The sequence below is a fragment of the Anabrus simplex genome, chromosome 2 (genome assembly GCF_040414725.1).
Source record: "Anabrus simplex isolate iqAnaSimp1 chromosome 2, ASM4041472v1, whole genome shotgun sequence".
NCBI classification, from domain to species: Eukaryota; Metazoa; Arthropoda; class Insecta; order Orthoptera; family Tettigoniidae; genus Anabrus; species Anabrus simplex.
The window spans coordinates 1,139,102,243-1,139,130,006 of record NC_090266.1 but is presented as its reverse complement, the minus strand read 5'-3'; the positions used below and the strand labels follow the sequence as shown (position 1 = coordinate 1,139,130,006).

The 27,764-nt window shown below is 39.0% G+C and overlaps 1 protein-coding gene across 1 annotated transcript in view; it reads left to right on the top strand.

Annotated features, from left to right (window-relative positions):
* LOC136863809 (diuretic hormone receptor-like) overlaps positions 1–27,764 on the top strand; it is a 368,577-nt gene that overhangs the window by 250,915 nt on the left and 89,898 nt on the right. Inside the window, exon 8 of the mRNA XM_067140148.2 lies at positions 17,806–17,991. Within this exon, the coding sequence (XP_066996249.1) occupies positions 17,806–17,991 (186 nt within the window). The remainder of the gene's footprint in view (positions 1–17,805; positions 17,992–27,764) is intronic.

Here is a 27,764-nt window from a genome sequence, read left to right as displayed (position 1 = left end):
ATTCCATATTTTTCAGTCTGCTCTTTCTCACTTAAACCCTACCTTTCATCTACCTTATTGACATCTTATCCTCTACAATTTACACACTGATTGCTCATTTTCTTCCACTATGCCATACAGTTAATATTTGTATACCTTTTTACAACACCGAACTTGCAAACAATTCAATAGTTTCCTTACTTCTCTACTAATTTACAGCATCTTCATACAGTTCTTGCACCTTATTTACGTCTCTTAGTCTAAAAACCACTCACTAATTGCACATTTCCTTAAACAGCACCAACTCATCGTTTACACCACCTTTTTACAGTTCCCCTCTCAACTTACTTTCTCCTACCTAATTTCTTTATAAAAAGATTCTCCTTCCTCACCCCTATCTATCAAATACCTACTCGTCTCTTAATACAATCTTTCACCAATATCCAAAAATCTCTTCTTATTGTATCTACATTATCTGTAATATAACACATTCGTCTAAATCATCCTCACCCCTATCTATATATTACCTACTCGTCTCTTCATACAATCTTTTACCAATATCTACATATCTCTTCTTATTGTATCTACCTTATCTATAATATAATACATTCGTCTAAATCTTCCTCATCACTATCTATATATTACCTATTCGACTCTTAATACATTCCTTTTACCAATATATACAGTTCTTTTCTTATTGTATTTACATTATATATAATCTAACACTTTAGTCTAAATCTTACTTCCCATTTCTCTGAATACTTCATTACCTTATTCAACTCACCATTTCGCCTATCTCCTATCTTCCTCACATCTCCCCCTGCTTCTCTCCTCTCCTATCCGCTTTTCTAAACTTAACTCCAGCCCGCCCTTCTCCTTCTTTCTTCCCTTCCTCTTATCCCTATCTTGTCTCCCTCCTCTTTTTATTGTCCCCTTTTCGCTCTCACCATTCTACCTGTTATTCCCTCAATTTCTTTCTTCCCTTCCTCTTATCCCTATCTTGTCTCCCTCCTCTTTTTGTTGTCCCCTTTTCGCTCTCACCATTCTACCTGTTATTTCCTCAATTTCTTTAAAAATCTAGCTATAACTGCATTTAAAGGTTTTGCTATGTATTTGTTCCTCTTTCCCACTCTCTGCACAACCATGCTGTCAACCTTTAACTCTTTTCTACTTTTTATATCTCTTTCTTATTCAGCACTTTCTTTTTAACCTCCACTAAGGCTCAGCACTGGTTAAATATATGCAGGTCCGACCAACCCTCCCCACACAAAATACATCTATCATTATTTTCTCGACCTACCCATCCCCCGTTTTCCGGAACTCCCCTTAACCACAAATATAAACCTCTTTTATCCTTTCTACCTTCAAATTCGGTTCTCTGGTTCGTTGTTTGCACCAATTTGTTTAATAGTGATGCGAGTCTCTCTCCCTACATTCCATTATTAAACTCTGTCTTTCTATATCTGCCATCCCTCTCCTCCATATCTCTGTAATATATTATTTATGAACAATAAAAATAATATCGGTGACAGCTTACAATCTTGTCTCACGCCCCTCTTCGACTCAATACACTTACTCAGACCTTCCCCCTGTAATTTAATCATCACCAGTACTTTCTCATATATTCCTTCTATTGCCGCCCTCATTTTCTTCGACAGCCCTATATCCCTTAATCTAGTAAATACCGCCTCCCTACTTACTGCATCAAAAGCTTTCACTAAATCAATTGCTGCTACATATAATCTCATCACTGCTATCTTCACATACTTCGTAATTTAAGTAATTTATGTTTCCAAAATCCACACATTATCCACCGTGTTCCTCCCTTTCCTAAACCCATTCTGATACTCCGATAAACTTCCATACCGCTCTGCCCAATTTTTTATCCTATTGGCTAGAATTCCTGTATACACCTTCGTCAAGGAGTGTTATTCCTCTATAATTATTAGGATCACTTCGAACCCCTTTATTATATATTGGACATAATACCCCTTTTCTCCTCTCACTAGGAAATTTCGCTGTTTTCTACATCCTGTCAAAAAAATTAACCATCACCTTCAACATCGGTTCATTTGCTTCCACTTCCTTCCATATCCTGTTTGTAATACCGTCGTCCGCCCCCCCCCCCCTGCTGCATTTGTTCTTGCTTTACTTAACACCCTAGTTACTTCCTGTCTTGTTATCTCCTCATCTAGTATCTGTATTCCTGCCTCTAGTTATCTTACGATATAAGTCTTGCCCGTTTCCACATACCAGTTTCCCCTCCCACCCAAAAGACCTCTAAATTACCCTACCCACTCATTTTCCACTATATTTATTTTCTTTCCCGTTGGTCTCATTCTCTTTATCATACTCATCGCTTCCCAAATCCTCTCAAATCTCTTCTACTTGCAATATCCGTTTGTTCTTTCAGCTTCCGCCTCTTTCCAGCATTTCTTTTTCTCGTTCAGTAACTTCTTTTAATCCCTTCTTAATTCGCAATATTCCTCCCTCTTTTCTTGTTTCCCTCCCTTCTTAAACTCCGCTAGAGCTGTCATTACAACCTCTCGTTTCCTCTTACAGTCTTCAACAAACCACCCCATGACTGTTCTTGTTTCTCCCTTCTCTTATCTTCACTTTCTTTCCTACCTTACATACTGGGAGTTCTATTAATTTTAGAAACTTATCCATATCATTTCCTTCCAGCGCCCTTTTTTCTATCCTTAAACTATCTCCCCTATCTTTTAACTCTAATCTCATTTTCTCACTCGTAGTATCATTCCAGATATACTTCCATCCCTCGTTATACCTCACCCTTTTTCCTACCCCTCTCTTCACTTCATCATCCTCACCTCTTAATTTTATCTTAATGGGCATGTGTTCTGTTGTCCCACATTCTGCCACCTCAAAGCTTATAATTTAACTGAACGCTGATTCCGTGCTTACTCTTATATCTACTACACTCCCTCCATTCGATGCGATATACGTCAATTCCACCTTATTGTCTCCCCTCGTCCATCCGTTTAAAATATATACATTTTCTATAGCACATAGCTCTAACTACCTTACTCCATAACTACTTATACCTTTGTCTTTACTCCTTCTTATATACCCTCTCACTTCAGTATCCTCCCTCCCATAATATGGTATCCTATTGCTCACTCTTGCACTCCAATCCCCCATTAAAATCATTCCATCTTCCACATACAGCCCTTTATTTTTGTTTATTTTTTCAATCAGTTCCTAAAAAAATTATTCGCATAAACTGAATCCTTAGGATGATTATATAATAGAGCCAGACAAATTGCCTCCGCGTCAATTCCCATTTTAATTTTAAAACATACCACCCCCTCTACCTCACTCTGTATCCTCTCTACCCTCCCCGCTATCTCATTTTTTATTAAAACTGCTATCCCACCAGGGTTTTTCCCCATCCTCACCTTTTTCCTTATACGTTGACTACTCTATACCTGTCCCATTCAATTTGTACCCCTTTCCCTAACCACGTCCCCGCTAAGGCAATTATCTCAAACTCCTTTACTAATTCCTCAATTTCTTTGTTCCCTAGCTTCCTCATCAACCCCTCAATATTCCACAACCATATCGTAATATCTAGCTATTTACTCCCTCCCCCTTTCTGCTTCTATGCTTCTCCAATTCCACCCCTACTTCTTGTCACTCTTCCTTGCAAGTCTTCTCCATCTCTCTCCCCTTTCTTTTCTTCCTTCTTCTCCTCCTTCCCTTTCTCCGTACCTGCGCCTTTCTTCCTTCCCCATAAATCTTTCAAACTTATTGATCTTTCCTTATTCAGCGCCTGTCTCCTCTCCATTTTACTTTCTGTGGTCCTTTTACTCGGTGCGGATGAATCATTACCCTGTCTCCTATTACCTTCACTCACCCCTTTCACTTCACTCTGCACCACTCGTGATATATTTCTTGCTTCATCCATCTCTGCGCTGTGCTGGCTCTTCAAGGTCTCTGGATTCCCGACCATCTGGTTGCTGACACTGCTATTCAGCAGTTCTCCACTACCCGCTCTTGGTGTGCTGTGGACTGCGCTCACTTCCGTAATATCACTCCCCTCTACGTCACTGCTACTTCTCCTTGCGTCCTTCGTCGCTTCTCCCTCTGCCGTCGTGGTCTCCTTTTGCTGCTCTTGATGTTCTTCATCTAATTTCTTTAGCCGACCCACCACCCATATACGTGTCCATCTGCCTTCCCCAACAACCAGCTGCTGCCCTGTAATATATGATTTAAGGCCTTTTTTGCCTTCCTTAAATGCCTGTTCAAGATTCTGTTCTCCTCGTTTCTTTCCTGCTCATCTCCCTTCTTATCCACACTTTCTCGCCTTTTAAATTACTCGCATTCCTTATCACAATGTCCGCCATCAATGTAGATATTAATTTCACTCTATGGGCCTACTTCCCTTAACTTTCCCCACACGGTGCACATCGTCTACATCAACTTCACCTTCACCATCCCATTCTGAACCATTTCCACCACTTTTTACACTAGCTCCACTTTAGTCTCTTTTCCCTCTTCTTGCACACCATATATGAAAATATTCTTCCTCACACTTTCTTGCTCACCCCTCTCTACTAATCTCTTCGTTTACCGGGCGAGTTGGCCGTGCGCGTAGAGGCGCTCGGCTGTGAGCTTGCATCCAGGAGATAGTAGGTTCGAATCCCACTATCGGCAGCCCTGAAAATGGTTTTCCGTGGTTTCCCATTTTCACACCAGACAAATGCTGGGGCTGTACCTTAATTAAGGCCACGGCCGCTTCCTTCCAACTCCTAGGCCTTTCCTATCCCATCGTCGCCATAAGACCTATCTGTGTCGGTGCGACGTAAAGCCCCTAGCAAAAAAAAAAAACTCTCTTCGTTTCCCTCAGGTCTTGCTCCAAACTTCTTAGCTTCTGCTTCAACAGATCCAGCTCATCTTTATTACACCCTTCCTCCTCCATTATCTTCCTCACATCTTCCTTCACACTCAATTTTAGGTCCTTAAACTCCTTAGATAACTCTCGAAACATTTCTCTTATTTGCTCCGTCTGACATGCCTCTCTTATCATCTCTCTTATCGCTTCGAACTCTTCCCATCCAATGGAACCCACTGGACCTGGACCAGGATTAACTTCCGCTTCCTCTTATTATCAACAACACCGCCGCCACCAATATGGCAGGTAACACCCCCCTTTTTTTCACCATTTGGCTTCACTCTTCTCTCCTTTCTACTTTCCATTCCATAGTTCCAGCTACCAATCGCTATCCTGCGTTGTGCCAACGTGTTGCCCATTGCTCCGCGCTGAACTCAGCACATCCGCACTCCTTGCTGAATCGAAGACGACTGCAGATATTTATTTATTTATTTATTTATTTATTTATTTATTTATTTATTTATTTATTTATTTATTTATTTATTTATTTATTTATTTATTTATTTATTCAACCCAAAATGCTAGATACGGTTACACTGAACACTTCTACTTGCGCTGTGAAGAGACGAATTACCTAAACTTTCATAAAGAATTATAACAAAGACAAGAAATGAGTCACCAAGTCTGGTACTCGTAAAGAGTTCATGTCAAAAACCCCGAGATTGTCTATGTCCGTAGTCTAGTCGTCATAAGCCAAGATGACGCAAACCACTTTACATTTACTTATCATTAACAGATTATTACAACTCCTCTGGAATATACTGTTACTTGATGCTATATCTAGCTCGTGTCTCTGATTAATATTGATAGAGTCGGAAGACGGATTAGAAAGGATCGTTGGATTATTCTGCTCTGAGTGTGGGAAATGAATGGAAGCCTTGACTCTGGAGGAGCAGGAAAAGAACGCGGAGAGAGAACAGTGACAAGATATTCAGAGCGTTAATATCCGTTTAAAATTCCGTGTAAGAAACTCAGGTTAGCTGTCTGTCAATTCATGCGCAGCGGTGATACATTTACCGCCTTAACATCTGCTGCGTAGACTGATTTCTAAGCTCTGGTTTCTGTTCCTTGCAGGGGCAGCAACAAATGCCACTGCTCTGTCTAATTGGTTAATATTGGAAGGGGAATAAGTTGTCCGAATCGGGGAGCTAGTTCAAGAGATGTTAAATGATTGTAAGGAAGAAGAAGCAAAGATCGGCAAGATCAATTATTTCTGTGAAAAGATAGAGAATACCTTGCAATTTCGTGTTTACTTGGATAGGTTTGTATACGGCTCTTGGACTCTAATTCGGTATCAAAAGTAACACCTAGGCCACATTGTTGCTTAACGACGGTGATGGGCATCTCGAGTAGATAATGTGACGTCAGTAATGGAGAGTTACGCAGGGTTATGATGAAGTGGTTGCATTTTTGTTGAATGGGGTTAAATTTCCGAGTATGGCACGAATTCAAGAGGACACTGAGTGAGTACTTCTGAATGGCGGCCACTGCTGAATTACTGATTACCCTAGATATATCGCAGTCATCAGCAAGGAGTAAATATTTGTTGTTTCATTGAGTTTAGCAGGCAGATTGTCCACTAACAAGGAAAATAGAAAAGGGCCAAGAGCCCTGTCTTGTGGGACCTCAGAAGTGACTGGTAACTACGAGGATGATATGCCTGATGTTACTACAGTGATTTCTAGAGGTTGACGCCACGAACAAATGTCATTAAAAGAAAGAGAGAACGTATGGAGAAGCAGCGTATGATCTACAGCAGGCATTGTCAATAGAGAGCGAAATGCCTTCGGAGCCAGTTTGCTCCCCGCTTTCCAGGAACGAGAACAGCTTAGCGAGCAAGTAGGGAAAGAAGTAGGGGAAGTGCATGACGTAGAACTGTATATGCTGAAGGCCAGTGGCGCAAGTACAGTACGGCCACGTTATGCAACCCGCCTGACTGCTGCTCTCTTGTCACGTGACAAACACCTGTCCCGAGCGGAGCAAGTAACACCGGCTCCCTAGAGCAAGTACGAGATGACGTTTGATCTACAGAACAGGAAGCTTCTATCTGAAGGCGGTTGTTGAATAGTGAAAGTGGGAAATAAAGGCAAATGTTCTATAGTACAGTCTTTCGTTTAGGCTAGCCCAAGGAAGACAACGAAATAAAATACTCATTTACTTTCTCCGCTGTTCATATTTAACGTAATTTTGCAGAATTCAGCAGCAGCCTTGCCGTTTCCTTCGAAGAGATCCTGGCGCATGCGGGCTGAGTAGCTCAGGTGGTAGAGCGCTGGCCTTCTGAGCTCAAGCTGGCGGGTTCGATCCCGGCCCAGCCCAATGGTATTTGAAAGTCCTCAAATATCCCATCCTCGTGTCACTATAGTTACTGGGACGTAAATGAATTTTTGAGGGACAAAATTCCACCACAGTGAAATATCCGAAAACCATAAAAATAGTTAGAGGGACTAAAAGCCAATAGCATTATTTTGACCTTAATGCAGGTTTCACCTTGACTGCTGCACAAAAGAATGTGTGTCCAATTGTGTATGTCTCTACAATCGTTCAGTTCGCTGGATCCCACTTATGAAGGTTGGTATCACTTCTCAAACTCCCACTCTCGGTCGGTTCAGATACCTCCATTCCGGGTAAGGGAGGTTTTTCCCAGTGGCAAGTCCTTTTTCAGTGCCCAGATGCAGGCCGTAGTGTCAGCCTTCCATTTGATGGTGTGATTGGTTTCTCGGAGACCTTGGATTGCTTGTAAGCTAGAAAGAAAACATTTCATCGATCTTCATCAGGTGGGTGTTGGCCGTACAATTGTGGCAAACTATTCTTTTTGACTATTGCTTTCAGCCTCCATGATCACTTGTCTTCTTATGTTAGATGGAGCAGTTACAACCAGTGTAAACAATTTGTAATCTAAGTACTCTCAGAAATTGAAAAACTCCATGGATTATTATTATTATTATTTGCTATTTGCTTTACGTCGCACCGACACAGATATGTCTTATGGAGACGATGGGAGAGAAAAGTCCTAGTAATTGGAAGGAAGTGGCCGTGGCCTTAATTAAGGTACAGCCCCGGCATTTTCCCGGTGTGAAAATGGGAAACCACGGAAAACCATCTTCAGGGCTGCCGACAGTGGGGCTCGAACCCACTATATCCTGATTACTGGATACTGGCCGCACTTAAGCGACTGCAGCTAGCGAGCTCGGTGATTAAAGTGTTGAGGTTTGGGAGAACAGATAATGCAAGACACTCGCTGGCTATGGATCTCTGAGTTTTTATCGAGAACGTAATATAAAGACTTCGTCTGTACTAACGAGAGAAAGAGAATGTTAGTTACAGTATGGAATACGTTATGCAATTTTTTATATTTAGTATAAAGTATGCTAGTATGGGAGCAGTAGTTACGAATACATTCTTCAAGTACAAGTCAATTCACCGCTACATAATGGAGGGTAGGGAATCAGATCCATAATAGACTGTATCATAACCAACTTTGAATTCAGGAAATCTGTTCGGAACGTGCGGATATTCCGAAGAATTTTCGATGAAACGGACCACTATCTTATAGGTAGTGAATTATCTATCTCCAGGCCTAGGATAGAAAAAGTGAAATCTGTATGCAGGCAAATAAGGGCAGAAAATTCCCAAGACGAGGAAATTAGACAGAAGTACATGGATATGATTAGTGAAAAGTTCCAAACAATGGACGCTAAGCAGGCACAGTATATAAAAGGGGAATAGGTGGCATACAGAGATGCTGTAGTAGGAACAGCAAGGGAATGTCTAGGAACAACTGTGTGTAAAGGATGGGAAAAAGCTAACATCTTCGTGGAATGGTAGTGTGACAGCCAGTTCTAAACCTAAACAAAAAGGCGTATGAGAAATGGCTCGAAACAAGGACTGATGCAGATAGGGAATTGTACACAGATGAAAGAAACAGAGAGAAAGAAATTGTTGTTGAATCCAAGAAGTCGTGGGAAGATGTCGGTAATAGCTTGGAAAAGGTAAAACAAGCAACAGGAAAAGCTTTCTGAACACTAATGAAGAATCTTAGAGACAGAGGGGAAAAAGGACATGTATAGTGTTTTGGGTAAATCAGTTGAACTAATAATAATAGATCCCAGGCAATCACTGGACAGGTGGATGGAATATTTTGAAAAGTTTATCAACGTAAATAAAATCTTTCTGCTGAAGTCGAGAACAAGCGAGATCATGGCGATGAAGACAATGATGTTCTTGAAATTACGCTTGAGGAAGTGGAAAGGATGGTAAATAAACTTAATTGTCATAAAGCAGCAGGAATGAGTGGAATTAGAACTCAACTAGTGACGTATAGTGGAAAGGCAGTGATGAAATGGCCTCACAGAGTAATAAGATTAGCCTGGATTGTTGGTAATGTATCTTCTGATTGGACAAAAGCAGTAATTGCACCTATCTGTAATCAAGGTCACGGGAAGGATACTTCATTGATGAGTATACAAGGCAGGGTGCGATCAGTGGTTCAGAAGAAGATGGGTGAAAACCAGTGTTGTTTTAGCCTAGAGAGTGGTTGTCTGGATCAGCTTTTCGGAATGCGCTAGGTAACTGAAAAATGCTACGAGGGGAATATACAGTTATGTTTATGTTTCATTTATATTTCCAAGACTAAATTGATGTCAGTAGGTAAGAAACCCAAGAGAACTGAATGTCAGATTGGGGATAGAAAGCTGGAAGAGGTAGATAATTTCAAATATTTAGGGTAAAATAATATTCTCCCAGGGTAGTATTATAGTAAGTGAGATTGAATCAAGGTACAGTAAAGCTAATGCAGTGAGTTCGGAATTGCGATCAGCAGTATTCTGTAAGAAGGAAGTCAGCTTCCGGTGAGTCTCAGACCAACTTTGCTTTACGAGAGTGAAAGCTGGGTGGACTCAATATATCGTATTCAGAAGCTTTAAGTAACATACATGAAAGTAGCTAGAATGATTCCTTGTGCAAACAGATGGGAACTATGGTGGGGGTGTACCGGTATTCCATACACACTCCGTATACAGTTTCTCCTTATAAGGAGATAAAGGCTTAGTTAAGAATGAACTAGATGGATGCAGATTTACGCATAAACTGGGTTCGGTGGTGAGGTTGTGTGAGGCGATGGAGAAGGATGCGTTACCTAGGAGAATAATGTGTTCTGTTATGGAGGGTAAGAGAAGTAGAGGGACACCAAGACGACGATAGTGAGACTCAGTTTTTAGGATGAGAGGTATAGGACTAAATCAGGCCACTGAACTAGTCATAAATAGAGGATTTTCGCGGCGGGTAGTAAATTCACGTTACTGAAACTGCTGTTGACTGTTCAAAATTAGAACTAGAGGACGATCAGGTCATCTTAGCAGATAATACTGTAAAACAAGATAATGATGGAAATTACGGATCTTCCGGTCGAGTATGCCATTCAAACGCCAAGCAGGCTTTCGATTATTATTATTATTATTATTATTATTATTTCGATTTAGCTCTTCGTTACATTGAACAGAACTCTTGTTCCACACCTTTGGACGTTTTGTAGATAAGGAAATGGAGGGATATAGCAGAAACATGGCGAATATCATTCGCCAGACAAACGAGCATTACTGACGTTCTTCATTATTTCATTATACACGTAGCCTATTTTACATTTATTCCTCTACGTGCAAGTATTCTTTCATTAATAATTATATTATGTCACTCTGTTCATTATAGATCTATTCTCTTTGTTAAGCACAGTAAAATTTTGCCTACAAGTAACAGTAAGTTTCATAGTTATAACAAAATGAACAGAAAAGTTTAACGCACGAATTTTCATCTCACTAAAAAGATGGACCACAGGATATGTTGCTCTATAATAAGCTCCCTACGCATATGAAAAGCCTGAATGATCAAAGTGTTCAAACTTTAAAACCTTAATTAACAGGTGCCTATATTTCTTCAAGGAGCCGTAAAATCAGAGTTTGTTTTGGTTGTAGCCTATATAAAGTTTTGTTTGTACACAGGATGAATCACCTAACATTGAGTACCAAATATTTCTGAAATGGAAGGTGTTATCGATGTGCTGTTTTCACAGAAATAAAGTGTAACTAAAGGCTCATAATTATTGTCCATACACAGATTTTAGTAATTATTAGAATGTGTATTATTTTAAATTGATCCACCTGTTTTCAACAGGAGGAATGCCTATTAGTAGTAACAAAATAAATCTAGAGTGCTTTAGAACGTCAATGATATTTGTTCAAGATTTTAGTGCAAGTAGTTTATGAAATATGGAACTTTATAAAACAAATTCACATTCTAATAATTATTAAAATCTTTGTTTGAGCTAGAATTATGAGTCCTTTGTTAGACTTCATTTCTGTGAAAACAGCACAACAACAGCACCTTCTATTTTATAAACAACATCAGGCTGTCTGAAAACGATAAATTACTGTAAGGAATGAATTAAATTCAAATTCAAATTAACACCGTTTTGCGCCTTAAAACAAAAATCATTAACCCTGCAAGTAATGCCGATTAAATGGGTACTAAGTCACTCACGTTGTTGATCCTTCTTAAATTAATTTGGTAGTTGAAAAACAGAAGAACGATATTTTATACACTTTAGACCAATCATAGGAGGCAATAATATTCATTAATGTTATAGTTCCTTTATATAAAATGTGTGGGAGAAATCAATCGGTCAAATTTTTCACGAATTTCATGTTTGTGCGAAGTATGATTGGGGACCTGGCTTCTTGCAGTATATGTACTGATGTGTGAATGTTTAACGTAATGGGAATGAGATCGGGAAACAGGTGATCGTGGCGAAAAATTTAGGTACGATTGTAGCATGAGCCATGCATTGAAAGGAAGCAAATTCTCTTCACTTACATTACTTAAGGCTAAGAGAAGAAGTCCCTGACAACGGGCCAAAAACATGTGAGTTAGAAGAAATATTTACTAATGTTGATCCGATTTCATACCAGTTTCCTGTAGCATATGCAGATTTCTAATAATAATAATAATAATAATAATAATAATAATAATAATAATAATAATAATAATAATAATAATAATAATAATCTCCAGTATTCGGGAGATAGTAGGTTCGAACCCCACTGTCGGCAGCCCTGAAAGTGGTTTTCCGTGGTTTCCCATTTTTACACCAGGCAAATACTGGGTCTGTACCTTAATTAAGGCCACGGCCGCTTCCTTCCCACTCCTAGCCCTTCCCTGTCCCATCGTCGCCATAAGACCTATCTGTGTCGGTGCGACGTAAAGCAGCTAGCAAAAAAAGTAATAATCATAATAATAATAATAATAATAATAATAATGGCTTTTAGTGCCGGGAGTGTCCGAGGACATGTTTGGCTCGCCAGGTGCAGGTCTTTTGATTTGACCCCGTAGGCGACCTGCGCGTCATGATGAGGATGAAATGATGATGAAGACGACACATAGACCCAGCCCCCGTGTCAGCGAAATTAACCAATGATGGTTAAAATTCCTGACCCTGCCGGGAATCGAATCCGGGACCCCTGTGACCAAAGGCCAGCACGCTAACCAGTTAACTATGGAGCCGGACGTAGTAGTAGTAGTAGTAGTAGTAGTAGTAGTAGTAGTAGTAGTAGTAGTAGTAGTAGTAGTAGTAGTAGTAGTAGTAGTAGTAGTAGTAGTAGTAGTAGTAGTAGTAGTAGTAGTAGTAGTAGTAGTAGTAGTAGTAGTAGTAGTAGTAGTAGTAGTAGTAGTAGTAGTAGTAGTAGTAGTAGTAGTAGTAGTAGTAGTAGTAGTAGTAGTAGTAGTAGTAGTAGTAGTAGTAGTAGTAGTAGTAGTAGTAGTAGTAGTAGTAGTAGTAGTAGTAGTAGTAGTAGTAGTAGTAGTAGTAGTAGTAGTAGTAGTAGTAGTAGTAGTAGTAGTAGTAGTAGTAGTAGTAGTAGTAGTAGTAGTAGTAGTAGTAGTAGTAGTAGTAGTAGTAGTAGTAGTAGTAGTAGTATTATTATTATTATTATTATTATTATTATTATTATTATTATTTGGTCCGTTTGAAAATGTAACTTTCTAAAGTAAATATACACCTTAAAGACCTATCTGTGTGGGTGCGATGTAAAATAAATGGAAAAAGACAAATAACTAAAATCTGTATATGGGCTACAATTATGAGGTTTTATTTGCTTAATTAATTATTTTATTATTATTATTGTCATTTTATCGATTTTGTATTTTGTGCCCATGAGAATATTTCTGATTATGTTTATTGACGTTGATTCCACTCCGAATTCCTCCAGAATATGAAATAAGGATGTTCTATCCATTGAATAATAAGCTTTCCTGAAATCAACGAAAATTATGATGTAATTCTTGCTCCTGATCATGATGTTCCGTATTACTATTTTCAGATTTAACATCTGCTCCGTCCACGCCCTGCCTTTTCTGAACACCCCTTCATATTCACCTATTTGTTTATCCACTTACAGGATCAGTCCTGTTTCGAGAACTTTTGATAAGATCTTCTATGTGACAGATTCAAGGGAGATTCCACTGTAGTTGTTGATATCTTTCTTGCGTAATGGGTGTATCAACGCATTCTTCCAACCTTCTGGAATTCTTTCGATCTGCTAAATGCCTCTCAGTATGTCTCTTAGTTCCTCCCTCGCTCTATTACCAGATTACTTCCACAACTCTGCCACAATCAAATCTTTTCCTGCGTCTTTATTATTCCTTAGGTATTGAATGATGACTTCTGTTTCTATCTCATTACATTGATCTGAGTCTCCATTTTTAACTTGTCATTGATTGAATGTAAGCCTTTCTTCAGGCTCTTTGCAGTTTGCAGCTCAGAAGTGTTTCAAAATATCTTGCCAAAATGTTACAGTTGTCTTTATTATTGACTCCAATGTTTCTCTTTTTGTCCTTAAAACCGAGACTGGTCGCTTGATACAGTGTTGTTTCCATTTTTAAATATATTTTGCATGCTTCTCGTATTGTTCTTAGTGAAGTCTTCCTCAGATTCGGCGAGTCGGTTTTCCAAGCTTCCAGTCTCTCAGTGATAGCTTCTTCATATTCTTCGTTCCACCATCTGTGCTTCTTGTTCCTTTTCAGAGGTCAGAGTTCTTGAGCAGTGTTCTGTATTTTCGTTTTCAGGTCTTTGCAGTTCTCTACGGTTTCTTAATTTTTCAACATCATATCTAACTATTTTCGTTGTTCTTTTCTTGACTCTGTTTCATAGAATGAATCTCATTTTATGGTGAGGAAGTAATTGTCACTATGAATGTTGGCTCCCTTTATTCCATCTTTACATCTGAATGTATTTCTTGTTCCTGAGAGAAATGGTTACATGTTCAATTTGTAATTCTCCTAAGTATGGATTAGGAGACCACCTGTTTTTCATTCTGTTTCTTAGTTTTATAAAGTAGGCAGACATTAATTTCAAGTTAAAGGCCTTGCACAATTGAATTAGTCGCATTACATTTTTGTTCGTTCTACTGATGAGAGCATGAACGTTGATCAGAGTGTAGCTTTATTTCCACATCTTAATCTCAAAAGAGACAGTCTGTCAGACGGAAAATAACAATTTTTGATAGATTCTACTATACTTCAGTTAACTAAAAAAGCAGTTCCAAGTTGTGGGACGTTCTTCATTATTAGTTTTCTAGATTTTCCTTTAAAATCCTGTAATTTTCTGAATCTACTGTACTGTCATATATGTATCTCGTTTCCTGTAATGCATGTACTAAGATTTTTTTATCATCTACAACTTCAGTAAGTTCTTTCAACTTTCCTACATTGAGAAGTGAATTAATATTGTGATTAACAATGAATTATTTTCTTTTTGATCTCAGTTGTGGGTTTCCAGTAGAACGTTTCGACTCATTCTTGCGTGTTGTTCTGAGCTCTTCCACAATCCTCAGACCCAGTTGCATCGCTTACTGCCGTGGTGGATTCTCCTTTCTAGTTACCACCTGGGTAATGTTTCCAAAAGTTTACAACATGCTTACAAGTTACTTGAAAGTTTTGGGGAGTTTCTTTCGGGTCAGTTCAAGGTTAAAACTACGCACCTCACCTGGTGTACATACCACAGTACCGCCCGCTACGGGGTCAGACATTTGCGGATTTAAATTTCGAAGACAGTGCATCCAACTTCTTACTATTAAGAATCAAAGTCTTCATCCGGCGTTGAAACTGTTCACCTTATTTGTGATTTCCCCCAACACTGATCGGCACACTGACGCAGTTTCCCCGCAGAGACTGGTTAGCCCAACATTCGCTGGGTTTCTTGGCTCAACAGGGACACTTCTTGTAGGTTATGTGCTGGGAAATAGGCTAGTTGGGTTCTCTTGCTGAATCCAATACGTTACATTTGTAGATGATGGGCAACAATGCATTTCACTTCCATTTTCCGGAGTCACAAAGACCCTTCCCAGGTCGATTCGTAGATTATGCTGCTGCTGATTCTCCTGCTGCTGCAGCTGATGATGACGATGATGATGATGATGATGATGATGATGATTTCTCTGAGGGCAAGAGCGTGGATGACACCTTTGCTGATTTTTTCCTAAATCGCACAGGGAGAGTCGCACGCAGTACCTGAACTCTGAAATCTCTGTTCTTCTTTGCACGTCTCTTTCACTGGTAAAATATTCAGTATGTCACACTGGACTCTCTTCACATCTTTCCAGAGTGAAAGGGCAGGTATTTTTTCAATAGCAGGGGATTCTAAAAGAAACACCAAGTCTGAATAACTGCTAAAATAGGTTTTGTTATTACATTGAAATTACGCTCCCTTCGAACTGTTTCCTATTAGCTTTCAGCGATTGCTCATCAGTATTAACAAAGTACTTACGTCTAATATTCTCGCCTGCACCATGATATCCACGTCCATGTAATCGCATTATGAACGGGGGATTCCTTTGTAGGAAATGATTTACTTAACTAGCAAATATATTACTAGTTTAGTTTACAGGCTACGTTTGAAATTCAATTAAAGAAATCTACAGTCTGGATAAATTCACCGTCAAATTAATATTCAACCACTGAATTATCGAGAGCGAAGTGTTTAATGATTAAATATGTGGCAGCAACAAACATATCCCACTCAATCTGCATTCAGAAGTGCAAGAACCTTAAAACGATGCTCTCTCGAAATTGGTATTGAAGAAATGCATAAATTTCATGATAGGGTTTAATATTTCGGTTACATTATCGCTGCATTCTCACTTTGGAAGCCATGGTTTAATTCATGGTCAACGCCTGAGAACGTTTGGAACTGGAAGTCGTAGCTTTATGGCTTGAATTCTGACCAGAACCACGGATTCTGCGGTTTAAGGTTACAATACATGAGGTAAGCTTGTATTTTTTATTACAGGCTGATGTTCATATATAGAACAAAGCTTCGAGTTCTTTTTTGTCTTACTTTGAACAATAATACGGTATATAAAACTCATATGTATTTGTATGTGAATTCACAAAGAAATGAAGAAAAGTATCAACCTGCATCCTGAGTCCGGTGAGTGTAACGAACGGCAGTTCCCCGCATACTCATTTTTATCCACTTCCAGGTTCACATAATATGTGGCCTACTATATATAAAGACATACAATTTTCCACACTTATTATCGACTATTTAGTGTCACTAAACCTCTATAATTTTTCATGTAACTTCTGAAATGCACTATTTTCTAAACATTATTATGGTGTTAAGAAAATATATGTATAATTAATCAATAAAGTAGTAAATAATTTACTAACGTTATAAAGTATAGTTTCATATAGTTTGAATACATTTAAACAGTGATAAAAATTTTGCCGTCAGTATTACTAATACTTCAGAAGGAGTATGTACCTGTGCAGTGACACATTTCAACGAGACCTTGAAAAATTGCACAATTAAAGTTTATACTTAGATGAAACGAGAATTCTAAATTCAATGACCTTTAATTTACTGGGACCGAGCTCGATAGCTGCAGTCGCTTAAGTGCGGCCAGTATCCAGTATTCGGGAGATAGTAGGTTCGAACCCCACTGTCGACAGCCCTGAAAATGGTTTTCCGTGGTTTCCCATTTTCACACCAGTCAAATGCTGGGGCTGTACCTTAATTAAGGCCACGGCCGCTTCCTTCCCTCTCCTAGCCCTTCCCTGTCCCATCGTCGCCATAAGACCTATCTGTGTCGGTGCGACGTAAAGCCAATAGCAAAATAATAATAATAATAATAATAATAATAATAATAATAATAATAATAATAATAATAATAATAATAATAATAATAATAATAATAATAATTTACTGGAATCGGTGAGGCGTGGAATTCACATAGAAAAAGTGCATTTTTATCTTCAGTACTGTGGCAGATATACTGAGATATTCTATGGTAACTTCAGCTTCAAGGCAACTACAAGGATCATAAAGCGTTGCTTGCATAGATTTGACCTTATATTGAATTTTGTGTTACCATATCCACAAAACGCGCCATCATACCCGTCTACACAGGACCAGAAAATGGGAAAATGAAATCTGTATTTCTTCCACCCAATGTTACATCTCTCACCCAATTCATGTATTAAGGGGTAAAGGAATGGTAAATGGGAGCTGGTGCCTATAATATGTTGCATCCATTTTAGAGAAGACAGAAGATATCAGCAATCTGTTTGAGGCAATTAAATATCTGCATATTTTGTGGTCAAATGAAGAAAAGATGTATTGAATGCAACGTTGCAAGTACCGACATGCCCACAATGAACATACGTCCAGTACATGTGTGGATATTCGTTGTGGTCGGATTATGCGAAGAGTCGAATCGTCGGCGATCGGATTAACGATGTTGTATTGTACTTCGATTCAGAATGTGATAAAAGCTTCATTTCGTATAATGAAAAAATAAAACATATAACGTTTTGTCACTGTTTATGAGAAGAAGACCTGTAGTATATTGTAATTATTGTTCCAGGTTTTGATCACGAAACTTCGTTCAGCCAACACCGTGGAGACAGAACAATATCGCAAGGCTACTAAGGCTCTGCTGGTCCTGATTCCTCTTCTTGGCATAACGCACATCGTCATGCTTACCTGGACGAACACGGGAGCCTCTGCCAAAATTTATGCCTATATCCGTAGTGTCCTGATCTCCACACAGGTAAGAGTCCCATTAACCTTTCATAGCATTGAAGATATATGTCGTCGGGATGAGTGGCTGTCCTTCTGGCTTGCAGGTTGCGTTCTGGCTCAGTCAGGTGGTATTTGAAGGTTCTCATATACGTCAGACTCGTGTCGCTAGATTTACTGGCACTTAAAAGAACTCCGGAGAGACAAAATTCCGTTATCTTGGCGTCTCCGACAACCGTCAGAAGTAGTTATTGGGACGAAAAGAACAATCATTTAAAAGATTCATATTAAGATACAAGTCCATGGATTAGTTCATGGGGTTACCAGACTAAGGACACCACAAATAAAAGCCTAAGAGACACTAGGACCCTGCAGTCTAAGTAATGATATATCATACTGCATTAAAATTATATTCATACAGTTACCAGACAGAACTTCTGTCACCGAAGTTATCACATGCACGAGTCTAGGAGAAACTATGCTAGTATATACGGAACCGAATTGATATAAACATAATTATATAACAAACTGAATTAAAATTATGTTCCGTTACTTTCTGTTTTTCAGTATAGAGCCCATTTACTGCAAGCAACTGAAATTACACATTTTTGAAATCAAGAATTATATTTCAAAAGTATTTGCGACACTTAACTCAGAAGATTCCGCAACATATTTTCTCGAGTATTAAAAGAACGCCTCCTTTGCACTCTGTTATTACCTAATTTCGACTACTGTGACGCCGTGTACAACGACCTGACTGCTACTCTTAACGACAAACTACAACGCGCGCAAAACGCCTGTGTTTGCTATATATGTGACCTACGTTACTTTGACCATGTTACACTTGCCTACGATGAACTCGGTTAGCTAAAACTCAAACAGCGCCATAATCTTCATGCTTTATACCTTCTTCTTCGAATACTCTCCTCATGCTCACCTCCCTACTTGTACAGTCAATTTCATCACCTCTCATCCAATCACAGTTTTGGAGCACGGTCAAAATCTGATACGCTCTTATCTATTCCACCTCACCGCACCACACGATACACAAACACATTTGTTATTTCTTCGGCACGACGATGGAATGCACTACCCGTCTCTGTCAGAGGAGTCTCACCTGCTACTTTTAGGCAACTTTGTCACCGCTACCTACTAAGTAATGCTATGGAAATATTGTAGATTTTGCCTTCCTCAAACTATAGACTTAATATAATCCCACTGTTATTACCAAGGATACCAGAAATTAGCTAATTATGTCATAATTGTGTAAATAATCATCATCATCATAACCATCATCATCATCATCATTCTCCTTTTTTCCTATTTTTATTTTTTATCATAATAGTGTATTGTTTAGTAGTTGCAAGATGTTTCAATTGTAAGTGTATTTATTTCAATTTTGCTCATGTACATACTGTATTTTCTGGTTTGATGGAAGAGAGGGCTTAATGGCCTTAATCTTGCCAGACAAAATAAATCCATTGTATTTTATTGTATTGTATTGTACTAATAGGTATATTACTGGTGAAACACAGTGTTAAGAGTGCATGATGTCCTCCGGTATGAACTTTTTTTTTTTTTTTGCTAGGGGCTTTACGTCGCACCGACACAGATAGGTCTTATGGCGACGATGGGATGGGAAAGGCCTAGGAGTTGGAAGGAAGCGGCCGTGGCCTTAATTCAGGTACAGCCCCAGCATTTGCCTGGTGTGAAAATGGGAAACCACGGAAAACCATCTTCAGGGCTGCCGATAGTGGGATTCGAACCTACTATCTCCCGGATGCAAGCGGTATGAACTACAGCAAATCAGTTTCATTCTCTGGCCTGTTGTTATCACGTTCACAGTCATGGGACCTCACTGTTTACGTAAACTCTAATCGGCTGGGACATGAATTTTCAAAAATCCCACGTACCTACATTGGCAGGGACATCTTAGTGATAAGCCAGTGGCAAAGTTATTCGTCATCTTAGGTGCCTCCAATCCTTGGCTTTGGCAATGTGAATGTGACTAAGATATGAGCAATGCTAATAAGTACCGTAGGCTCGGAAGTTGAAGACCAATATTTTGCCTAAAAAGAGACCTGTAAAAAGATCTAATGTGTCCTAAATACGACCTAAATACTGGAGAAAAGGAAGCAAATGTGCGATCCAAATGCATTCTTAATTTTAGTTTTAATTACATATTTTATGAAGGAATATGATGTTTTAAAATGCAGAATTCTGATGTTATGAAATATACAGTTCAAATAATATATGAGTGAATATAGACAATATATAATTTTTAGATTAACAAAATTTAGAAAAAGGAATACCAGGTTTGTTAAAAAAGTACATGCAGAATTTAGAAAGATTTTTTTCCACCAAGAATGAATTCAGTGAACCCGCAATGGACATCCTTGAGAAAGAAATTGAACTTAGTATAAGAGAAATCGTATTTAGCTTAACCACACTAGGGTTACAGCAACTGGAATTCGGAAACCTAACCTCAGTTGGCTTTGCAGTATATCACAAAAGTCATCTCGAGTTTCTTAGATGTAAAGGATCGTCGGTTTTCAGAGACCACATTGTAGAACATCGAGAAACTTACCTCATCATCAACGGATGTTATGCGTTCATACTGGAAAGATGTGTGGTTTTCCTCTTCAAAACACTCACATTAAAATTTTCTTCTTTCAATAATTCAGTTATATTGCACCCCTATTTTTCAAGAATTAGTTTCATTGTTTCCTTTCATTTGAATTACATTTTCTCTCTTTCTACAGAAAAGCTGTTTAAGAGGTGATGGATGAACTAATGAGGGTTCGAATTGAGAATGGGCAGTACAAGAAGATCAAGTTGCAAGAAAGAGCCGTTGTGACGTACCCACTTGGCCCACAGATGTATGACAAATTTATAAAGTGGCGGGTCACTTTAATATTAAAATAAATAAATGATATGTCATTGTTTCTCCAGAAACAGTATCCCAAGGGCGCCAGTCTTCAAGCTTATGGCTTGAAAACAAAAGTAGATAATTAATAATAATAATAATAATAATAATAATAATAATAATAATAATAATACGTAATGAGACTCAAAAACCTCGCAGGGGTGAGGTGAACGGAACACAAATCATTAAGTACACTAACTTGGAATTTAAGGATCAGTAATAATCATTTCATAAAATGCAAATTAAAACAGCTTTTTATTAAGATGAAAAACATGACGTAACGGCGTTTTAACGACATCTGAACTTACGGAAGCAAAATAAAAATTGAATGAAATTAATTTTAAAAATAAACTGTTTCGCGAAGACTTGCAGTAACTTATGCCATAAGCTCACCATATGTAGACTCTGTTGTCTTGAAGCTGATGATATGTGGATCTAGTACCGGCTGCCTTCTCTGTTGTTGGATTCCAGTCCTACTTCTACATTTCCTGTCCTTAACACTTCCTACTGTACTCCTTACATAAAGTCGTAATGAGTCCTAATTTTAAGTGCAAAACCACCATGGGTTATGTTCATGGAGAGAATACATTCATATTCTTCCGTATTACGGAACAGTAGCGTAGCTAAATTCACAATAAAAGCTCTCCTCCCCTGTACTAGTCAGAACCGGTCTCCCGTTGACTACCTCTCGTCATTGAGATAACAAGTCCCAATGAGAGTAACTTTTGAGTAGAATATACTCAGATGCGAAGTGAACTAAGTTAAAATCTTCTCCGATGTGCAGACGTAGAATCGTAGTAAGAGTGTCTTACAAGAGTGAGAATCAGAATCAGAATGTCCGAATACAAGTGACAATCTGCTCACGAGTAAGAATAAGAGTATGAATGTGAAAACGACTGCTAATGCTAATAAGAATCTGAATGTCTACTCCAGCTCTTGTCGGTGGTATTTATCGGTTCAAAAGTCTCCTTCCATCAGCCATATCACATGGTCCAGTAAGATTCGAGGACTCATCCCTTCTCCAATGCATTGTTGTGAATCCATCACGTTGCTTCATTACGTTCATTCACATAGGCTGAACTTTCCCGCTGAAATAAAGCGTCCCGAAGCGGAGTTTGAAAAGTGGGTGTTAATAATGTATCAACTGTCTCTTCATGAGGTAGAGAGGGTAAGGTCTCTCGTAACCTAGATGACGTACTTTTCCTGGATTTGGGCTGAAATTAGCCTGCTGACTCTGGTCACCTCACAACGGCTGTTGGAAAATTTACTGCAAGTTATAAATATGCATGATGTTGAAATACTTTACCCAATAATTTGTTCGTTCAGAATACGTTATAGCCGCGATACAAAGAAATGAAATGATGATTGAAATGGATGATAAAAACCCTATATATATATATATATATATATATATATATATATATACATATTAATTTAAAAATGACCTATCAGTGATTAAATATATACATCTTATCAATTAAATATATAGTTCAATAATTAAAAACATTCAGTGATGTCCCAAACATCACATTCGCCCCTCTGAGCCTGAAACAAGTAGTACTTCGTTGAGGGCTCACACACACACTTTGCCACTTACGTTTCACTTGTTTTCAAAACCACTGTACATTCATTCATTAATGTATACAACATATCACTATTTTACAAAATTACAACTTGATGATTCCACCTACAACTTAATAACAAATAATATATAACACTTCAAAATTTCCATTAAAACACAATATTACACCTTAGCGAGTTTCTGATGTCTCACTTTCTCAAATGTTCGTCATCTCTTGCTGATTTTATGAATCCAGTGTATGCAATACTTGACAATTCAATTTAGATCTGTACAAAATTTACACAAACAAAATGCATCGTATTACTCTTTCAAGTGTTTATACGTTCTTGCTGTATGACTATCACTTCACACACGCTAACACATTCACGTGGGTTTTAGCCTAGGGTAAAATTATTGCAAGTCTTTATGATGACTTCCTATAGTCTACGGGGAATTTACAAATTTTAAACTGCAATATTAATGATCCTCGTTATATAAAATCAAATATTCGATTACCCATACATGGCATTACGTAAGGAGAACAGACGTAACCTTGGTAATGAACTCGTGTCAATCGTATACACACACATCGTGTAGCAAGCAAAACAAAACTTGGGAAACTCCACCTACCAGAGAGCAGTCACTCCACGCTGCGACAGGTGTATATTATATAAGAGATAAGCGTGGCCTGGCTCACTGACCTATATTCCAGCACTATGGAAAATCTACCGGACTCGTAATATATTTACGTAAGCTCCGAATGTTGAATGAACCCAATAAAATGCAATCACCGTCAGATAATTTATAAGCACAAGGTCCTAGTTTCTTATGTATACGATAAGGTTCTTGATATAAAAGGAAAAACTTGTTTGTGACTTTATCTTCACTGTTAGATAACATGGGAACTCTCAAAAGAACAAGGTCACCTACCTCAAATTCATCCAGTACCTTCCGTTTTTGCTGCTTCTTTCGAATGTTGCCAGCTTTTACTAGGCTTTCTCTGGCCAATCTAACATAAAATTCAGCATTACGCTGCGGCACCTCAGTAATACCCAATACTCTCACCAATTCATTTTGTGGCTTAGTACCGAAATGAACTTGCAAAGGTGTCAATCTAGTACTTTCGTGCTGTACGGCATAGATCCATGTCTCAATAAGGGATAATTTCGCTACCCAAGCGGAATGCCTCTCGTGAACTAGTGACCTAAACATGCGCGCTAGTTCCTTCATCACCCGTTCACACATGTTCCCCTGAGGATTTCTGATGTATGAATGGACCTGAGTAATACCTAATTCACTAATTACGGCTTTCCACTTCTTCGATGTAAATTGTGGTCCACTGTCTGACAAGGACCTATAAGCCGAAAATGCCGAAAAAGCCAGAAAGGGACAAATAAAACCTACCATTTTATGGCCTACAGTGATCCAGAATGAACATACATATTATGCTGAGCCTCGTCTTCGGACACTTGAGTAAAAAAGGACTTGTTCTCAACTTCCGAGTCCTACCAATATGCCATTCCTTATCCAGACAATCCCTGTTATGAATGGTGTGAAGGTGTCACTGATAAGAGTCAACTGATTTAGGCCTATAGGTTATTTTTGTATAAATCCTGACCACTCGCGTGTGGCTGAGACAAGGCCGACTGGCTTCCCCCACACCTGCGGCCCATCTGGCTGTCTGACTTGCTTCGTGTCCTTCACTTCCCACGCTGTAGATAGGAGTCCGTAGTTACCTTTAGCTCAGCAAATTTTTGTATGTAAATATTATTATTAATAACAATTGGCTCGTCGCGTTCACGCGGAGTTTCTCAGGAGGATCTCCGGGGCAATTGTCCCTTTCCATAACTTCAGTTTATGATATTGTGAATAAGTTTAAGAATACTGGTCCACTGCTAAACCAGAAACACGCGTAAAAACGTACTGTGTTAACTCAGGAAATTTACACGAAATTGGTGCAAAATTAAACTATACCCACGGAAATCACTACCGGAATTAGCACAGCAATTCGGGGTTTCAGTGACTGATGCACATACTGCAAAAAAAGTATTAAACCACGAGGCGTGACTGAGATAGCGTAGAGTGCAGACGTGTCAAAGGAACGAGAGATGGTAGTAACCACTGAGCAGTATCGGGTGAGAATAGGATGTTGGGAAAGAGCAAGATGGTGCTGGAGAAATTGTGGAGTGGAAGGAAGGAGAGACAAAAGTAACGCAAATGGACTGTTAAAAATCATGTTGCGTGCGTTGGTAATAGCAGCGTTGCTGGTGGTGGGAGGAAGAGAGAAGAACCCAGGTCCAAATTCGGGACCACTTGAGTGGGAGGAGTTGTAAGAAATAAATAGTGTTGTGAAGGAAGCAAGTAAGCGGGAGGAGATTAAAGAAATCCTGCAGGAGCAGAGAACCACGCAAATAAGACCGAGATAAAGAACCTGAAAATGTTTATAAAAGAAGAAATTGGTGGTGTGAAAGATAAGATAGAGGACTTAGAGAAGGAAGTGGAAATTCTGAAAGAAAAGGTGGGTTGTATTGGAAGAAGAATTGGCGGAAATATAGAGAAGAACAGGGCTGGTTGTACAGGAGTCAGCTAGGAGAAATGCATTTTTGTATGGTGTACCAGAAGATAAGAAAGATTCGAATGTGGAGATGGTGTAGAAAGTGGTTGACATAATAGCCGTGTATGGAGGAATAATGGAAACAGGCCGGTGATACTGTGACTTATTTCAACATATTACTAAGAAATGCGGTAAATTTGAAAGGTTCAAATAATTATTTAAAGGCAGAGATAGACAAGGGAGAGATGAAGCAGGTGGAAATTTTAAAGCGGCATATGTGGAAGGTTAGAGCACAGGGGTTACGAGTGCAGATAGTAGGAAAGTATCTGGTGAAAGGAGTGGACGCGGAGATGTACCCCAGACAGATTGCAGAAGTTAGAAATGGGCGGGAAAGAGACAAGTAGTAACGAGCAACGAGCACAAGACGACAGAAGCGGAGCCAGAGGAGGGAAGCTGCATCAACAGACAGCTGTTGGTGAATGGAACAATGATGGTGATTCAAAGTAGTGCAGGAACAAGTGAAACGAGAAAAGAGACGCAAGCGAAACAGAGAGGAGAGATAATAGGAGGTGAAGTGGAAGTAAGAGCCATAACTAAACTGAGAAGTGATCCCGTGTCCCATATGAAGGGGAATACAGATGGGAGTGCGGAGAGAATGCAGGGGATGATTAAGGGAAGATCGATAAGTCTGAAAGATTTATGGGGTGTAGGAAAATGTCGGGGTCGGAAAATGGACAGGAGGGAGGGGACAAGAAGGACAAAGGAGAAGAGAGGGTAGAGGAGGGATCACAAGGGAGAATTACGAGAAGCAAGGCGGTCAGTGGAGAAACAAATAAAGATAAAGAGAGGGGAGTAGAAAAGATATGACTATATATGTCGATAGGGGTGCTGAATATTGAGGGGATAGTGGGGAAGATGGAAAATAGAGAAATTTTGGAATTAGCTAATGGGGCGACGTTGAGGGGGATGGTAAAATATTTAACAGGCTGTTTGAAACATCTAAATATCCGACGGAATGGAGAAAGGGGGTATTATGCCCAATTTATAAAAATAGAGGGGTTAGAAACGATCCTGATTGTTATACAGAAATAACGTTGTTCGATGCCTTGTCTAAGGTATAAACAGGGATCTTGGTAAATAGGATAAAGAAGTGGGCGGAACAGTATGGGAGGATATCGGATTTTCAGAACGGATTTAGGACAGGGAGAACTACGGTCGATAATGTGTGGATACTAGACACGTCGATTACGCAATATGTGAAGATAGCAGTGGCTAAATTTTATGTTGCGGCGGTGGATTTGGAAAAGCTTTTGATACAGTGAGCATGGAGGCGTTATTTACGAGATTAAGGGAGATAGGGTTATTTAAGGAAATGAGGTGGGAAATTGAAACAATTTACGAGAAGGTATATGTGTTGATCAAATTTCAGGGAGGAGGGTTGAGTAATTGTTATGAGTCGAATATATGTGTGAAAGAAATATGTATACTCTCCTAGATATTATTTATAAATAATATATTAGATAACCATGGAGGAAAGAGGTAGCAATGTCCATGGATAGGCAAGAAAGGAGTGCCAGGTTTGTTATTCGCAGACGATCTATTGATCCTCGCACTGACGGCTAGGGGTTTGCAAAAAGGGTTAGATGAGGACGCAGGGTATACGAGGAGGTGGTCGATCAGAGTGAACGTGAGAAAGACACAGATAATGGCATTTAGAAAAAGGAGAGATAGGAAAGACAAGAAAGTGTGGAAGGTAAATCAAGAGGAAATTACATCAGTAGAAAAAAATAGAGTATTTGGGAGAAATATTAAGTAACAAGGGATCGTGGAAAGAACAGTGCAGGAGGGCCAAATTAAAGGGAACAGGAGCGCTCGCAGTAGTAAGGGCATTAGAAAATAAATTCCCAGATATAAAATACAACATTCAGAAAATGGTGTTTCAATCACTGGTTAAGAGCAAAATGTTATTTGATGGGAGGTATGGGGATTGGAAGGGAAAAGGTGGTACTAAACCAAGTAGTGGCGAAATGCAGCAAGATTATGATGGGACTACCAAAGTGCACGGCGAATGCGGGGGATAGATTCGTTTGCAAAGAGTCTATGGAGGTAGAAATTGTAAAGAGGGTGATAAATTATTGGATAAGAATGGAGGAAGGGGAAGGAGGGGAATTAATACTCCAGGCTTATAGACTTCAGAAAAGAGTACAGAGTGAAGGATATTGGTTGAATAAGTGTAAGAAAAGGTTGCAAAAACTAGGCTTGGGGGAGTATGGGAGTGTTACGTGGGGGGAGAGGAAGGAATGGCTATGGAAAAAGATAAAGGGAAGAATGTTAGATGCAGAGAGACAGAGTTTATTAATGGAATATAGGAATAGAGCACCTCTATCATTTTTAAACAAATTAATAAATGTAACTAGCCCTAAAACAGAGTAGAGTGAGTAAAAAGTGTAAGAGTGTGAGAAGGTAGTGTGATTTGACGAGTGTTATATTGTGAGAACGAGGAAAGAGGAATAAAGGTTTATAAAGGCTTAGGTAGCAAAAGAGAAGATGAAGGTAATTAGGAAGAGAAAGGAGTAATAAGGAGATGGGGGGAGTGAAATTTTGAAAGCTATGGACATAAATGTTTTTAAAAATAAAATGTATAGAACTGGTGCGAAATGTAAGGGTAGAAGTGTGTAAGAAGTAGTAATAAGATAAAGACAATAGTGTGAAGAAGAAGAAGAAGAAGAAGAAGAAAAGGGAGTCAGTGTGGAAAGAACTATG